The 18258-nt window shown below is 38.6% G+C and overlaps 1 protein-coding gene across 2 annotated transcripts in view; it reads left to right on the top strand.

Moving 5' to 3' along the window:
• onecut2 (one cut homeobox 2) overlaps nt 1-18258 on the top strand; it is a 50978-nt gene that overhangs the window by 18168 nt on the left and 14552 nt on the right. The window contains exon 2 of one of the 2 annotated variants that reach the window (XM_031277492.2): nt 13000-13074. The exons of the other annotated variant lie outside the window; for it this stretch is intronic. Coding sequence (XP_031133352.1) covers nt 13000-13074 — 75 coding nt within the window. The remainder of the gene's footprint in view (nt 1-12999; nt 13075-18258) is intronic. 2 annotated transcript variants of the gene reach the window in all.

Genomic DNA, 18258 nt, shown 5'->3' with positions numbered 1-18258 from the left:
GCTTTGTTTGATGCAAACAGGAAGTATAATTTTGCCATGGAGTCAGAGGCTGGTTCTGAAATGACTGTGCTCTATTTTTACCCTTTATTTTTACCATTGTATTTAAACCTGCAATAACTGATATGTTGTCTGCATGAAGGCAGCAGAAATGAGCTATGGACACAACACCAACATGTCATCACTTTATGAGTTGAACCTATTAGCAAACACTTGCACATAGCCTACACATCCCAGGAGAGATGGAGCAACATTAGCATTTCTTTGGAGACGTGTTTGTGTCAACCTGATAAATGTAATTCTAATATTCACTGTTTTTGCTCTGTTTTTGGTCTCTACCAACTCCTGAGGGAAATATCTGGCTCTTTAGCTGCTAAATGCTCCACTATGTCTCTAACTATGTCTGTCTGCTGAGCAGGAAGTGTACAGTGGGTTTTTAGAGATTGTTTGCTGAAAACTGCTGTAGCCAAAAACAATGCTGATGAGAGCGGTGAGAGCGAACTAACACCGTATAGTTGCAGGCCAGAAAACTAAAACAATAAGTTGAAAGACGCAAAAAGCGCCATAGAGCTGAGGGGAGCTGCAGAGTTGGGTGCTAACATTTCTGTGGGGTTGTAACTATGAACAACCCCCTTTACGTACAAGAAATCATGTGATCCATTGTTAATCTAACAAGAAAATTATTGTAGGAGCTTTAAGTGTCCCAGTTCAAGGTGTACATGTACTGTATGTCGCCCTCAACATTTCCCACAATGGCTTGGAAAAATGGCTTGGACACTAGAGCTATGATTGGGCCCAAATAATCAGGGCAGACCCTACATGAACCCGCATAGTTTTTGTCCAAGCCCAACCCGAGCCCGAACCACGGCAGCAGTTTTGGGCCTGATCCTGAATAAAACATTTTTTTTAAATATTAACACATTTATTACAAGGTAAAGTCAAAAGTTATTGTCAGTGTGATAACAGACATTTGTGACACGGTCTACGACCCTCCTGCACATTCTCGAAGCAATATTACACGAGAGGGTGTGATTTAACGTCATTATTGGCACCACAGTAATGCGGATGCAAGGTCCGTAAGCATTACTAAAGTGAAGTTATCATACAACAACGGTCACCAACAAAATAAAAGTTATAATCAAAGTATTCATATTCTGGGGCAATTCCCTCTCAAAATAATAAAAGCAACAGAGAGGATTTCTAGTCTCTCCCTGTTTAGTCAGCCAGCCAACTTGAGCTAATGTTAGCTTTGTAGAGATCGTAGGCTTTCCCAAACTGATTAAATACCACACATATAAACACAAAACGCCTTTGCTAGCTCTATCGTGTTGTAACTAAGATATAACATTTTTTTAACGGATAGATTTAGCTTCTATACGTCAACATCTTTAAGCAACAGAGACATTTTCTGGTCCCTGTTTAGTCAGCCAGTTAATGAAGCTAATGTTAGCTTTGTAGAGATTGTGGGATTTCCCAAATTCAATAAATACCGCAAATATAAAAATGAAACTACTTTGCTAGCTCAATCTTGTTATAACTAAGATATCTGCTGAAAAAAATATTTTTCTTATTTAGCTCCTGTCTGCGAACTTCACATATTTTTAACATAGCGCTGCGTCACCAGTACAGCTGATGTTAGCCAAACATTTCCAATAACAGTTATCTCCAGAGCGTTGAAAAAATTGAGTTGTCAACTAGGTCTGGGCAATATATCGTTTTTATTACGAAATTGATATGTGAGGCTAGATATCGTCTTATATTTTGCGTATCGTAATATCGCAATATGACAAAGTCTTGTCTTTCCTGATTTTAAAGACTACATTACAGTATAAAGTGATGTAATTTTCTAAACTTAACCACTGACTGTTCTAGCTGTTCTATTTTTTCCCTTTACCCACTCATTCATTATAGCCACATTATTAATGATAATTTATCTAATATCTCATTGTGTAAATATTTCGTGAAAGCACCAAGAGCAAACATTACAATATCGCCGCCATATCGATGTATTTGATCAAAAATATTGTGATATTTGATTTGCTCCATATCACCCAGCTCTACGTTCAACCCAATAAATCACTTTATATAAATTTGTTGGAGAGTTTCTGTGTTCCTCTGTGGTTCCTAATTTACTTTCATGAATACAAATGTTTCAAAAACAGTTTTTGATTACACTACGTAATGTTGACATGGAAATGGCAGAGTAATATTTTAAGTGATGGAAGCATGGTGTGCTCAAATGGCTCTGGGTGTGCTGTCATGCTGATTTGAGCACGTTAAATGTCTAGTTGACCAATCAGATTGCCTGGTCGGATCTACTCTAGTACTCTAAGTAATATACTTTTTGCAAGAAATCCCGCAATGCAATGCTGCAATGTGTTGCATCTGTGTTTATACTGTGTTTATACTGTATGTGGAGTTTCACATATGCTTTTTTGTAAGGAGATACATCTGAGGTGTCACAGGATCATTAAAGGGATGAGAAAGTAAATCATTTTTCTGTTACACAAAATGTACCTTGATTTTCTTTTGGCCGTTTTCTTTTAGTATTTTGGATACCGTTACATCTTTGGGCCTCTCAAATCCTTAAGATGGAAGGAAAGGAAGGGAAAATCTCTTTTGGTCGGACTGCTGACAACTCACATCCACAATAAATTGAATTTTAGAGGCCACAAGCCAAAAAGGTCAGGCGCCACAGTTCCAACAGCTTGATCAAGGTATTCTCCCAGTCCAGTTCATACATTAATGCAACAGACATCATCAAATTGGAGAGAAAGATCAAATAATGTGTCAAACTGTTCAGAAAGGGTCTGATGACAATGGTGTCGATTAACAAATAAGAGCTTCACAACTCGGTGAAGCTCTTTTTGTTTAGCAACCTTACAAATTGCTTAATAGCAGATTAAAGATTATAAGAGAGCTGAATGAGATAAAATGGAAAACGAGAGAAATCAGAGCGAGGGAGAGAGAGAGAGAGAGAGAGAGAGAGAGAGAGAGAGAGGGGGGTGGGTGACATCAAACCCCTCTGAGGCCATTTTCTCATCAGCTTAATGACATCACTGAGCCACCAGAAGCTCTGATTGGTCAACGCGTTTCTTCTGGTAAACAACTAAAGATACATTACAGCGTGTGTGCGTGCGTGTGTGTGTGTGTGTGTGTGTGTGTGTGTGTGTGTGTGTGTGTGTGTGTGTGTGTGTGTGTGTGTGTGTGTGTCTATGCGTGTGTGTAAGCGGTCAGAGAGACCTTTGTCCAGTGATGTCACCACAGACTGTGTGGACATACAGATTAAACACTGATAAACCATCTCTCTGGACACACACACACACACACACAACACACACACACACACACACACACACACTAACATTTTCTCTCTATCTCGCTCTCTTTGTTCCTCGATACAATCAGTCATAAAAACTGATATTTGAGCTAAATGCTAACTTTCGCATGTTACATAACGTATGTAACATGCTCACAATGACAAAGCTAACATGCTGATGCTTAGCAAGTATAATGTTTTCACCATCTTACTATAGTATGTTACATACTATAGTACTATAGAACATAAAGTACATCTAAGGCTAATGGGAATGTCATTAGTTTTGAAGGTATTTGGTTATACGTTTGTCATTAGGGAAACATGAATGACTTTCATAGCAATCCATCCAATACTTTTTGAGACATTATACTAAAACCAAAAATGTCAGCTTTAGGTTTAACTTTGGGCTCTGAAATGACAGGAATTTAACACCATTTTGTAACATTTTGAAGGCTAAACAATGAATTGGTTAATTTAAAAAAACAAAAACTAATCAATATGAAGCTAAACATCAGTGCTGCCTTATTGCTCAGCTGATAGAGAAACATTCCAATACTGTTTTGTTAAATGATAAATATTCTTACAGATTTTATTAATGCTTTCAGTTATGAGTGTGAGAGAGAAACAGAGACAGAGAGAGTGTCTTTAGTCTGTTGTTTCATTTCCGGTTATCGTCTCAACATAGAAAGAGGAAAAGCATCTTGGTGCATTAAGCACAACCAACCACACATACACACACACACACACACACACACACACACACATGTTGTGTATCTCTATAGACATCTGTTTGTGTGAGTTTAAGTGCTGAGATATGATGCAGATGCATCAAGTGTGTTTGCCAGGCTCCCGTGCTGAGCTTTAGCATCTCTTGAAGTCTGCAGACTGTAATATACTGCAATATTCCTACTACTAGGAAGAGCATTGCTTTTTACAACCATGTTTTCATAGTTTGGGCCATCATTTCTCTCAGTTACTCACATGGAGTATGGAGTGAGAGTCACTCACATGTACAATAAAACTGTGGATACAGTGTTCGAGGTGAAGCCTTGTTCATTCCCATGAGAGTTGCTCAGCCGCGCATTAAGCCCAAAAAGTTCAACTTCTGCATATAAAATTACCCGGGTGATCAGCACTGCTTTCGCACTATGGTGTCCATAGGCACACTAAAGACCTCAGCCAGCCAAGCTGACTACTTCTTTGCCTGCTTAAATAATTTAATTGTGCGGCTCTTCTAGACTTTCCAAATTTTATCGGACCGAATAAATCAAATTTTGATAGTGATACGAGTCATTTAGCAGGGGTTGTGACGCTCCAAAAAAATGATTCACTGATTTACAGATGTCTCTTTTGCCATGTACTGTAAGTCACGTGATGGACACGGAAGCTGTAATTCCACTGTTTGGCCGCCATGTTAAATTGGCTTCAAAGCCTGGTGCACTTCTGGGGGTCTAGTCACTCACTCTTGGTTAATGGCATTTCTTTAAACCAATCACAATCGTCTTGGGCAGCGCTAAGCTCCGCACGGAGCCACTGTAAAATAGCCTTGGGAAGAAACCTGTTTTGGTGGAACGTGTAAATTCAAAAGTTGTTTTAGTCGTGCAACAGAAAACTCAGATTGGACAGATAGTCTAGCTAGCTGTCTGGATTTACCCTGCAGAGATCTGAGGAGCAGTTAACCATAGTCACACATCCGGTGGAATTTCCTAAATGGCTGATATGAATTATAAATTATATTTACATGACTGACACCTCTCTGCTTATTGTCCCACACAACAATTTATTGGTCAGAAGAAGGACATCCCATTAAGGAAGTAATGATACCATTTCTTGGGACATTTAAAGAATGTAACACTGCATACTCCATAGCATCCAATATGAAACAAATTAAATTTACCGTAAAACTCAGATAATTCACCCATTAATGATGTTGTAATTATTATTGGATTATATGCATGATTTAAAATCATGAGTAAAACCCGAACACCCTTAAAACTGACCAAATAACATGAAAAAGAGCCCTAATGTATACCATAAGAGAGCCTCAAGTTTTTTATTTAATGAAGTTGAAAATTCAGGGATGGCTATAATGCTAATTGGTGAAATTTTACCTGTTTAAAACATTCTTAACTGTGCAGATAATCTACTTAAACCCATTTTAATATATGGTAATCAGATTAGATTAGATTCATTGAATTTGCAATGGAATTGCAAAATCAAGAGGTAAATGTATGTTATATAGTAAATTTTAGGGGTGCATGATTCAGAAAATGTCACGATTCGATTCAATATCAATTTTTAGGCTCACGATTCAATTAAAAATCGATTCTCGATTCAAAAACGATTCTCGATTCAAAGAACGATTCACAGTATGTAAATGTAGTTACTTTTCCCATGTGATTGCGGTAGACATACAATAAAAAAAAAATTTAAAAAATGAATTGATTTTTGGAATTCTATGAATCGATTTTGAATCGGTAGAGCTTGAATCGCGATTCGAATGTGAATCGATTTTTTTGCACACCCCTAGTAAATATGAAGTGTTTCTTTAAAAAACTTGTAAATACATGCAGAAAACACATTAAAATCTATGTTGGATCCATTAATGTACCCAAAATATGGGGTAAACCTATTAATATGTAGATTAAATTCTACTTAATTTGTTATGTAGTTAAGGGATTTTGAAGTTTTGGAAGGTTTTGGCTTTTTACTTAATTTAATGAATTAAAGGTGGTCTCTAAATTTTCTTTTTCAGTAATGTAAATTATTTATATTGAACTTCTGGAGAGATGCTTTGCACCAACAGAACATCACTGATCATGCTGTGAAAATGATATGATTACTGTTCAAAAGGAACTGAGGCAGTAGGCAGAATTAAATGACAGTTAACAGTCATGATTATTTGGGGGCGACGTCACGGGTGCCATCGCAACGACATTAGACACATTAACAATGTAACCATGCCACAGCTGATGAAGGATTTCATCAAAACATCGCTCAGCTCTGTCATCTTATGACGGAGTGTCGAAGCATCCAAACGTGGCGCCACACACGAGCAGTGAAGTGTATGTTGAAGGGCGACTTTACTACTTACCCTGCACTTATATGCCCTCTGTGTAATGGATACCAAGGCTTAAGTGGTAATGGTGCAACAACAAAAAAAAGATACAGAGAGAGAAGGAGGAGGAGGAGAGACATGGAGAGAGGAAAGAGAGAGAGAGAGAGAGAGAGACAGAAAGGTAGGAGGGGCAGGGAGATGAGGGAGACAGAGGCAAGAAGACAGGAAGGGAGAAAAGAGAAGCGAGAAGAAAGAGTTAGGGAAGAAGACAGGAAAGGAAAGACAATGAAGAGAGTTAAAGAGAGATAGTGGAGACAAAAGAGAGACCATGAAAGAGACACGAGTACAAAAAATGCAAAACAGATGACAGACGAGCTGAAAAAAGAAAGGAATGATAGAGGACAAAGACGAAGGAAGACGGATAGGGAAAAGAGAGTGATGGAGAAAAAAGTGATGAAACAGAAAAGGAAAGGCAAAACAGCAATAAAACACTAAATGACACAAAGAAAGTCAGAGACACAGAGAGAGACATAAGAGACTGTAGATAAAGAGAGAGACAGAGCTCTCCAGCTGATGGCTGCCCTCTGTGCTATAAATCCTTTATTCTTACAGAATGAAGCCGGTCTGTCTGAGTCTGTAGAGTCCTGACAGACATCTATGGTTTATATTCAGCTATATTGATCCCCAAACTCTACGCTCTCTCTCTCTCTTTTCTTTTAAGTCTCAACATCCCTCTTTTACCTCTGTTTATGAGTGCATATTTAGCTAAGCATCTAGAGATCTGGGATCAGGGATCTATATCGTTTATATTGCAATGACGAAACCAGTGGCCACAATGAAGCATATTGGCCATACACAGTCCAGCCATACATTAGATTTTGACCGAGTAATGTTTTAATGCTGATGTTACTGCTGCTTGTTGATGGTTTGGGACACTCACAGTTAATCTCTCGCTACCTGCCCTCTCTCACTGGAATTCTCAGTGACAACTGGTTTAAATATTCGAAAAAAAACGCGTGGCGGAGACAACGGGTGTCTTAATTCAGGCCAACATTGTACATTGTGTCACTTTTTTTGTACGTAGCTCCTCCCTTTCTGTTATATATTGCAATGTGGGAAATTGTGTCCATCAGCAACAGGACACATGCATGCACTGTGGAGCCTGAGGCCGTCATGGTAAAGCTGCTAGGCTGTGATCTATCTTTGTGGTGAGGATCTCTAATGACTCTGCTGAGCTCCTCTCTCTCTCTCTCTCTCTCTCTCTCTGTAAAATGAAACCAAAGCTTGTTGGCTCACTCACTTCCTGTTTTTAAACTTTTATTTATAATAAACAAAATGTTTGACATAAAAGTGAATAATTAAAGAAATCTTAAGTAAATAACATCTAACTCTAAATCGAGGACCCTCTGTGTGTATGTGTGTATGTTAAATATCTCAAGAACTGTTTACCGATCTACTTCACACTTGGCTTCCTGGGTACCCAATGAACTTAGGGTTTATAATTTAGAGCAGTTTGGACAGCGTTGGATATTGGATATTAATGAACTGTAAATAAAACTAAACAACAGCACAATAAAGGTTGAGGAGAAAAAAAAAACACTGCCGTGAAGCTGACTCTTCCATGTCTACCCTTCACAATAAAAGCCCAGCTTTAATTCACTCAGAGCATTTCATTAAAAGGAAACTGTCTAAAAAGCAATTTTTTTTGCCAACACTAGATCAAAATCAAACAAACAAAAAAGCCAGACACTATATCGTAGCAAGTTGTAAATTCACCACTTCTAAGCAGACATCAGAAGACAACGTTATCTCTGAGCTGACTGGGCAAAGAGAGCTGTCTTCCTTTGTCTCTCACTAGGTTGTGTAAGTGTACTAGCTTATAACACTAATAACATTTCCACCGGCAAAATACCTCTGCTAATTAAATCTATATTTTAACGGTTCTTTATAACTGTCAAGCCACTAAGCCCGTTTGGAAATTAATACCTCTGCTGAAGTGTTAAAATACCTTAACGACAATAATGACGAGACGAGACAGCATCGCCGTCGTTAAACGCTGACTGTGGCCTGACATGGGCGTAAATCTCATCTAACTGTTGGGGTGAGAGAATAAACATAACATTTCTCAAGAGCAATTTTCGAATATTTAAACCAGTGAAAGCATGTTGGGTGGAATTAGCAAGTTAGCTAACTAACTATCCAACAAGCTATTAAACAAGCTACCAAACAAGCTAGGTAACGTTATATTCGCTAACATAGAGGATTCATGGAAAAATCATCGTTTTTTTGTAAAGACTACTTTGTAATGAATTAAAATGACACAGTATCGTCTGTATTAGAGAAAAGAATTACTTCATCCGATGTTTAAAGTGAATGAAATAGCCATGTCTACTTACTGGAGTCCCGCAACTAACGTTATTGAGTGATTAAAATTTTGTTTTCTCCCACCTAGCACCGTCTCTCTTAACAGCGCTGCTCCCACCGAACAAACTTGTGTGTGTTAGAGGATGGATACCCGAACCGAGCCCGTCGAGACCCGGCGGGACCCGGCGGGACCCGGCGGGACCCGGCGGTACCCGACGGGCCGGGCCAGGTTCGGACAGATATTTAGAAATGATGTTTGGGTTCGGGTCGGGCTCGGTCACATCAGCGCGATAAGGCATTGAACATTTTAAATTTAAAAAAGCTTATTATGTAGGTGCGCACCTGTGTTAACATGCGCTTGTTGCCCCGTGTACGCTGATGCGCTCATCTGTTGACATTTCAGAATGCCTTCCTACAGTTGCTTAATAAAAGCGGGCTTTCCACACAAACAAACGTACATGTGTCATTAGTATGAGATTTTAACTGTGTCAGGCTCAGGTCGCGCTTGGACATAAATATCTTAATGCCTGTCGGGCTCGGGCCGGGCTCGGTTACTGCTCTGTCGGACGTGGGCCGGGCTCGGATAGAAAAATGCGCCCCGGTCCGCACTCTAGTGTGTGTAGCAGGTAGATGTTTTTAAGCTACGTTTGTATTGTTTTACATACATTACATTATTTACAATGCACAGTATGTTTTTTAATCATTTTTTTAGGGGGGGACAACCCTCAGATGGGGTGTGTCCTGACCCCCCCGACCCCCCCCCCGCGATTTCCGCCTATGTGCGATATCAACATGCAATATTTCTTTGGCATGTTTAGGCCTTTATTGTTGACAGGACAGCTTAGACATGAAAGGGGACAGAGAGGGGGAATTACATGCAGCAAAGGGCCGCAAGTCGGAACCAAACCCACAGCGGCTGCATCAAGGACTGAGCCTCTGTATATGGGCGCACGCTCCACCAGGTGAGCTACCCGGGTGCCCTAAAATGTAATATTTATTTCTTACTTTTCATTCAGCGTTAACTAAAGTAAACTTGATGTCACGTGAGGGACATTCTTGTTCTCTTCCTGTTTCCTTTCCTTCTATCTTTATCTTCAGCCCTCTTTATCTTACCTCCATCTTTCTCCTCTACTCTGTATTGCTATTTTCTCCTAACTTCTTTGTCATCTCCACACTCCTCATGATCTTAATTTTCTTTTCTGCTATCCATCTTTCTTTCTCTATTTTGACGTCCCCTGCCTAACCTCTCTCCTCTGTTTTTCTCTGTTTCTCCGTGTTCACTTGAAATGGCTGCTTCAATAAACATCACCTTGATGTTCCTATTGACGTTTAGCAGCCCTTGACTCTAAAAACCTCGGTATAATACACTGATGTGTTTGCTGTGAGTGTTACCAGCTCTTAAGACTCAGCACTTGACTCAACCCCATTCAAGTGAATATATAAAAAGCCTTTAAGGTGGAGTACTGCATGTACAACAGCTAGCCTGGTTATTTCAAGTTTCAGAAATACACCATTCAACACCACTAAAGCTCAGTAATTAACACGCAGTATAGGAACAGTTTATCCTGTTGGTGGGCACCCAGTTCTTCTGTGCAGCATCTCCAGCTACAGCACAGGTTGTCAGATGCAGTTGGTGAACACAGTTTTTTTTTTTCTCTGTACAGTCAAGATGGTACCAAATCTGGTAACCTCGCTGTGATGAGAAGACTGCACAGTCACTGGGGTCAGCTGTTGTTTAACAAGAAATAGTTCGAGCACGTAACTGGAAAGAAACCACAAACTGTTGTTTTTACATTTCTGTCTGTGACCACATTAAAGAAATGAGATACTACATGTTATTAATTAGTGAGATTTAGAGGTGCTGGGATGTTTCCCCCTGCTTCCAGTCTTTATGCTAAGCTAGGCTTAGCACGTGCTGACTCCAGCTCCTTACTTAAAGCTTTAGTGCATAACTTTTTAATATTAATGAATGTCCGTTACATTCAAGCCATTGCCAAATGAGTTGCTACAAAGCTAATTAAGACTATCAGCTCCACACAACTCTCTCTGTATTTCTCAGCATGGCTGTGTTTAGAAAATTGTGTCGTCCGGCGACTTTTGTGCGCAGGAACTCGAATGAAGATAATGACCTCATCTGAAGAGTTCATCATGTATTTTTTAATCCTCCGTATCCCCCCCCCCTCCTCCACACAGTTGCTAGTAGTGCTAGTAGTGCTAGTAGTGTACAATCACAGAAGGCTTGTATTTTGTGTTGTTGACAGTGTTGTTGTCATTACTTGGAATTCCTACTATTACGCACTATAGCTTTAAGATAAGAAAGTGACAACAATGATTACTAAGATGACTAAAATCATGACAAACATTGTGCTGAAGATGCTCATTATGTGAATTTGGATATGGTTGCAATGGTTATACAGATGATGATTTAACAATGGCTGTGCTGTTAGGGGAATAATTCTGACTGTGATTAATTGTTATAAAGCAAGTGTATAATAAAAGAGACAAGGGAGGCCTTCTGTGACAGCTGACTCACGCAGAGAGAGAAAATAGAAAGGGAAGGCAATAGATTCTCTGTATTTTCTGCTGATCTCAGTTGCAGTTAGAGACGCATTTAGCAACACACTGATGTCTCTGAGAGGGACTGAGAGAGCTGATGAAAGACAGAGGAACCCTGCTTTATTGATCCTATTGATTCAACGCTTACCTTTAAAGAATAGCCATCCCTCCCCCCCTCCTTCCTCTAACCCCTCCTAAAACCGGTAAACCCCTTTTGAATAATATAATTGTGTATTTGATCCTCACTGTAACCTCTACCAGAGGGGAAAAAAAGCCTGATTGAATCGCTCAAGCGTGCTCTTTCTCCATTGACGGTACGCTGCTGTTGTGTGTGGGTGGGTGATTTTGATTGCTCCCTTTTTACACGTAAATGTGTCTGCACTTTTTTTTTTTTTTTTTTTTTTTTAAGTCTGGGGCGAACTTCTGCTGAGCTGCTTTTCATCGAGTTACAGTAAGCAGAAAAGGGAGATCCAGAGAGAGGGCAAGGTGTACATAAGAAATCTATTTACAATATTTGAAGTAGTATTTCATTCATTATTTACTTGTTGACCTATTTGACCTATATTCCTTCCCATATTTTAAATCTTCATTCATGCCAACTGTAAGTTAGAAATTATCCAGCAAAATGCTTTACACACAGTTTGTGAACAATAAAAATTGTCCTAACTTGATGTTTTGTCTTTCAGTGCTTGTGCACTGTAGGATATTATAAAATAATCATGTTCCAATAAAGTCATTACATTACATTTACATAAAAGACACCATATATTTAAATTACAAAGAGACATCACTGAAACACACAGATGAAGCCAGCAATGTTACGTATGCCATGTCTAAAAGGGGAATTGTTACATTTCTAAGTGAGCATTGATTTGGTGATTTCGAGATCAGTTAAAACTGGGCTTATTTTGGTTGAAAAGTCAAAGTTTTCTGTTTTGTTTTTTTTGTCTTTCTTTGGATGTCCAAGTTTAGAGCCGAGTATGGTTTGAAATGTTTTTGACACTAGTGCTGATACAATACCTGGGTTTAAGTACAAATGTCAAAAGAATACAACAGCTTTTCAATTCAACTTTATTGTCATTGCCACGACCTAAATTTCGCACGCTCCAACAAACAGTGCACATACACAGCAAGATTAAAAGACAAATTTCAACAACATAGACATTATTTACAGGCTCAGATGATAGACGATAGTACTTGTGCAATGGCATAGTAAAAATACAATAAGTTAAAGCCCTTGTGCAAATAGCATATTTAAAGTGCAATGCTGTAGTGTTGAAGTGCTTGTGCAAATGACATAACATGCAAATGACATAACATAGTGTAGTAGGAGGAGGGGGGGCTAAGTAAAGTTCAGCTGATGGTCTGGTTCAGAACGGTGACTGCTTGTGCCTGGTAGTTCGGGCTTTGAGGCACTTATAGCGCCTCCCTGTAGGCTGTTTTCAACAAAAGAAGCTGTTGTCTAATACATATATAATAGTACAAAATGCATATAATTAAATGATTGTGACCAACTGTCAGTACTTGAGAGTTTTTGTGTATGGCTATCAAGAGCAATGCAAAATGAAATGTGTAAATCAAAGTGGAAACAACACGGGGCAGCTACGGTCACTCAGAACTGTAGATTTTTGTGTTTAATATGCATGCATGAAATATGCATGTAAATAATATTGAAAATAAAACCCTGTATACTCTTTTCTGTCAGGTGGAAGTACCTCCAGTTACTCACAGCTACCAGAGCTTCATGATGATCAACACAAGTCCAGTCAGGAAATGCCAGGTGCAAAACAAACACTACAAAAGTGCACAAAAAAATCATAGACACTGTTTTGGATGTATTTTTGGATGTATATATATATATGTATATGCACAAAAAAACATTCATTTCTCAAACAAATATAGCCTAGTTTTAACCTAGAAAATAACCAAATCATTATTATTGTTATTATAATTGTTGTTTTTATCCACTATATTAGTAAAATACTTCTTAAAACATTTGTATGACAAAGCGTTTTGTGAATATTCCATATGTCGCTTCTGGTTTTACCATTCTACTCCATTTCATGCTTTTATCTAATTTTAACCTTTTGTCCTACTTGTGTTTTGTGATTATTTTATTTTAGTATTGTTCTTATCATATTATTATTATTATTATTATTATTATTATTATTATGAAGGTGAAGACAGGATTTTCTTCCTATCATTAGAACTGAAGTAATACATCGAACAAAATGTCAAAGTACTTTGTAGTAAAAAAAGTACTAATACAGTGGATGGATTGTTTTGGCCCTACCTGGATTACTGATACTCTACAAAGATGTTATTACTAGGCGAGTAGAAAAACATAGTATTAGAAGTTGTACAAAGACCATGATAGTAAAAGAGTTGTGGTAAACAGCAGGAGAAAAAACAGCCTGTTTCTTCATACCAGGTGTAGTAGGGGTAATTATAGTAGTAGTAAACAAAATTGTCTTTCCTTGTTTAAATAATGGTTTACGCAGTTACAGTGGAAATATTTGAGTTTCTGAGAGAAAAAGAGGTTGACATTTGTGATAACCGTCATTACCAGATCAGCTGGATAAAAACACACTTCAGCTCACAGTCAGATGTGTTATCGCAAAGATCACTCAGTAATTAGCCAGGTCCAACATTTCTAGTTTAGACTTAGAATAGACCTTTTTCACGGCAGACATGTTGACGTGTCATAGTAGGAAAAGCACAGGTGTATTCAAAACCATTAATGATGGCTGCATTCCACTTAGGAGAGGCCCTGGTATTGTGCATACTGACTCACTGAAATAGCTTACTGGGACACTTGATGGAATTGAGCCATTATTAAGGTTATCAATTTTAGCTGTGCTTTTTCTACTATGACAAGTCAAAATGTCTGCTGTGAAATAGGTCCACAGTCTTGCATTGCCAGATCTCCACAGCACTCTGTGTTTGTGTGTGTGTGTGTTGTGTGTGTGTGTGTGTGTGTGTGTGTGTGTGTGTGTGTGTGTGTGTGTGTGTGTGTGTGTGTGTGTGTGTGTGTGTGTTTAGACTTTAAATAAACAAGAACAAACACAGTCTTGTCACACAGTTTTGTACTATAATATGTCCCATCTATACATTTATGTCCCATCTATATATATATATATATATATATATATATATATATATATATATATATATATATATATATATATATATAAATATTAATAATAAGTTGAACAGCACTTTTAAATCCAGTAATAATAATAACAATCTTAAAGCTCTAAAATTAGATTAAGTCTATAAAATAGGTTTAACCAAAACAGGTTCAAAATAAATGGTGCCACCAGCAAAGCATGTGCATTACATAAAAATGGGGTTCATACCGTTCATTTAAAAGACCAGGCAGGTTCTGATGCTGTTAATATTAATATCATTATTATGTATTATACACAGTAACAACAGTATTATTTCCATTTGTTTATGTCTTTCATTTACAATTTGTTGTCATTTTACTGGTGATGATTCAAAGCAGACGTCTCTTTCGCTCTCTGTCTGTGTGACACACACACACACACACACGCACACACACACGCACGCGCACGCACGCACGCATACACGCACGCACGCACACACACACACATAACATATGTTTTAAACCCAGTGTGTTTGTGGCTCCTCATATTCAGAGATCAATAGTACCACCTGGCAGTGACTAACTGCATTACCACTCCAGACAATAGGGAGGATTAACATGAGTTCCTTATAACATTTCACCTATTTACAGGTACATTGGGATATTTACATTTGAGTCATTCCATCCAGCAACTAGCCACAACGCTAAACTAAACCCTAAACAAAATAATGTAAGAACAATACAAATTCAGAGCAGGTCATGTATACACTGTACTCAGAGTACAAGTCATGTTTTGGTAAAAGTAAGATTTCAAAAGTTCCCCCCAAAACTAGGCCTATATATTTTAGTACCTCTTCACTCCCACAGTGTTTTAGGCTTTACAAATTCATGTTGTACAAACAAGCTGCCATGAAGCCCACAGAACTTTAATTTAGATTATAGTGGAGATCCCAATGTCTCTGAAAATACCAAATATGTCAGGCTGAATGTGTCTAAAATGATGCACAAGACATGTAGAATATTTCCATGTTTTGAAATGGTGACACATGGTGTCTGTGGTTTGAATGTTTCACTCAGTGTAAACATCATATACAGTATGTGTATTAATCATGAAAGCTCTAAAGCTACAGAACCATTTACCATGAGAGCAGCAGATCTTTCATTTGCATCTGTCATCAGGTCGCTAAACGCTGAGAGGAGACAGGAGGAGGGGTGTGTGTGTGTGTGTGTGTGTGTGTGTGTGTGTGTGTGTGTGTGTGTGTTTACAGCAAGGACAATTTCATCTTATGTGATAGTGTTGTTACTGAATTGAGTTCTTAACCTGATTCGTACTGATCAGCCGAGCTCTGACTGGTGAATACTTAATTCAGAGAGATGATCAAATCAGACGCACCCAGACCCAACCACCACCCCCGCCCCCAACCCCCCTCCTCCTCAGCGACTGACAACAGGCACATTATATGCTGTGTTATTACTGTTATTGCTATTGTATTACATGGTATTATTATATATCAATATATTATAGTGTTGGGGGATGTCTTGTTTGTCTGTTTTTGTCCTTTACATTACATTTTAATATTTATGAACAACTTTACAGTAAATCTTATATTTGTACATTTTTCTTTGACTTCAGCTACAGAAACGGAAAATAAATGATAAAAACGGAAGACCACATTTAAAATGTAAAACATTGCCATGAATGACATCACAATGATGTGGATAGAATCTGAGTTTAATGGCAAACAAGTATTAGGCTACTAGGGCTGTCACTTAAAAAAAAAATGAAATTCAAAGGATGAGGGCTAGCACAAGATTTGGTAAAATTCATTAGAATGCAACCCACATAGCCTAATCCTTATCTCTGTCTTTTTCATAGAGGACATCTGGACATTTCACAGTATAGGAAAAGAACATGTGTAAATATTGAGCCCTTAAAGGATAATTTTTTTCAACCTGGACCCAACCTATTTCCCCATGCATTGGTGCCTAAGTGACTAATGTAAACAAAAATCTTTGAAAATTGGTCGAGTATTGAGCGTGAACGCTGTAATCGGCTGTTTCAGACGTTACTGTTTATTTAAATGGAGTCTGGTTGGTTTAGCGATTTCAGGGATGTTTCATGTTAAACAAAAAGGATCTTACTCTTTAACAAAAAGAGTTATGTTGTCAGACACTTAGAATAATAATCTGAGCCGCGTCAGTGGTAAAACAAGCACTTTTAGTTGACGGAAATAAAAGGTGCGCATTTGCCCATTATTGTTACATTGTAGCTTGTTTTGCAGCGGTCTTGCTTAAGACTGGACCAATTTCAAAGATTGTTGTACCCATCAGTCACTTAGACACAAAAACACAGGAAAATAGGGTCCAGGTTAAAAAAAAAAACAAGGTTACCCTTTACATTTTAACACTCTTGTGCTGAAGATGATGCCGAATACACTTTATTATAATTTTACATCAAATGTCACTTAATTAAGAGCATCAGTGTTCATGATAAAAGTAAAGACTTAAAATGAACGAAAACTTTTATAAAAATGTTCCTGCTGCAGTGAGGAGGAGTCACTCTTCTGAAAAAAGAGAAAGACAATGCATACAGTGTACTGTATAATATGTTGAGACAGACAGACAGACAGACGGAGACAGTGCAAACAGATGTGCTTCTAGTCTCGCATTGCCAGACCTTCCTCCACAGCGCTGCGGAGGAGGGTCTGGCTAGTTCACACAGCATCCCGGGATGGGAGAAAAACGTGCTCTGGTTTATTTGCATTTCTTTAAACCAATCACAATCGTCTTGGGCGGTGTTAAGCGCCGGACGGAGCAACGGTGCTGCTGTAAAATAGTCTCGGGGAGGAACTTGTTTTGGTGGAACAAATGCTCGTTCAAAAGTTGTTTTAGTCGTGCAAAAAAAAAAAACTCAGATTGGACAGATAGTCTAGCTAACTGTCTGGATTTACCCTGCAGAGATCTGAGGAGCAGTTAACCATAGTCCTCATAAATCCACCGGAGTTTAAAATTACAACACAAAGAGCGCAGAAGGTAACAGACATCTGGGCGAAATGAGGGCCATTCAAACACTCAAACAGATTTTTTAGAGACAGGACACATTTTGGTTGGAGATAAACATACAGTGAAAGAAACTGATAATTTTCAGACCACAGGGCTTCTCCTCCTCCACCTGCTCAGCATAGAGGAAGAAGAAGCCTAATATGGCCAAAGTGGGCTGGACTGAAAAAAACAGACTGAAATATTAGGGCACTTTCGCACCTGCTGTGCGGTTCAATTGGTCCAGACCATGGGTACATTGTTGCTTTTCAGTTGTGGTGTGGTTTGACAGGCGACTCATTGATTGGACAGTTTTGGTGATGTCACCAGGCATCATCAGGGCTACATGAGCCCACAGGGGGGAAATATAACTCTGGTAATTGACAGCAGGTCAGTCTGCACCTCACAGCTTCCAATTTATCTTCTCTGGTGTCACAAAAAGCTCACCAAGAAACAACTGATTATTAAAATAAATAGTTTGGACTGCAGCTGTATCATAAATAATGACAAACAAAGCAGGATGAAAAAGATTTATCTGTAATATTATGGGGGGATAGTTACTGTGTGGGTCAATGCGTTTCACTCCCTTTTTTGGGGGGGGGATTTTATTTGGGCTTTTTCCATCTTTATTTGACAGGACAGCTAGGTGAGAAAGAGGGGGAAGACATGGACAAGGACCTCTGTGTCGAGGCATAAACCTCTCAGTATATGAGAGCCTGCTCTACCCACTGAGCCAACCCGGCCACGTTTCACTCCCTTTTTAATGAGGAACTGCTAAAATACAAAACACACCTGTGTTACTTACTCGTTTGGGGG

This window comes from Sander lucioperca, chromosome 14 (assembly GCF_008315115.2).
Source record: "Sander lucioperca isolate FBNREF2018 chromosome 14, SLUC_FBN_1.2, whole genome shotgun sequence".
Taxonomy (NCBI): Eukaryota; Metazoa; Chordata; class Actinopteri; order Perciformes; family Percidae; genus Sander; species Sander lucioperca.
The sequence above is the reverse complement of the archived record's forward strand: the minus strand, read 5'-3'. Positions and strand labels throughout refer to the sequence as shown.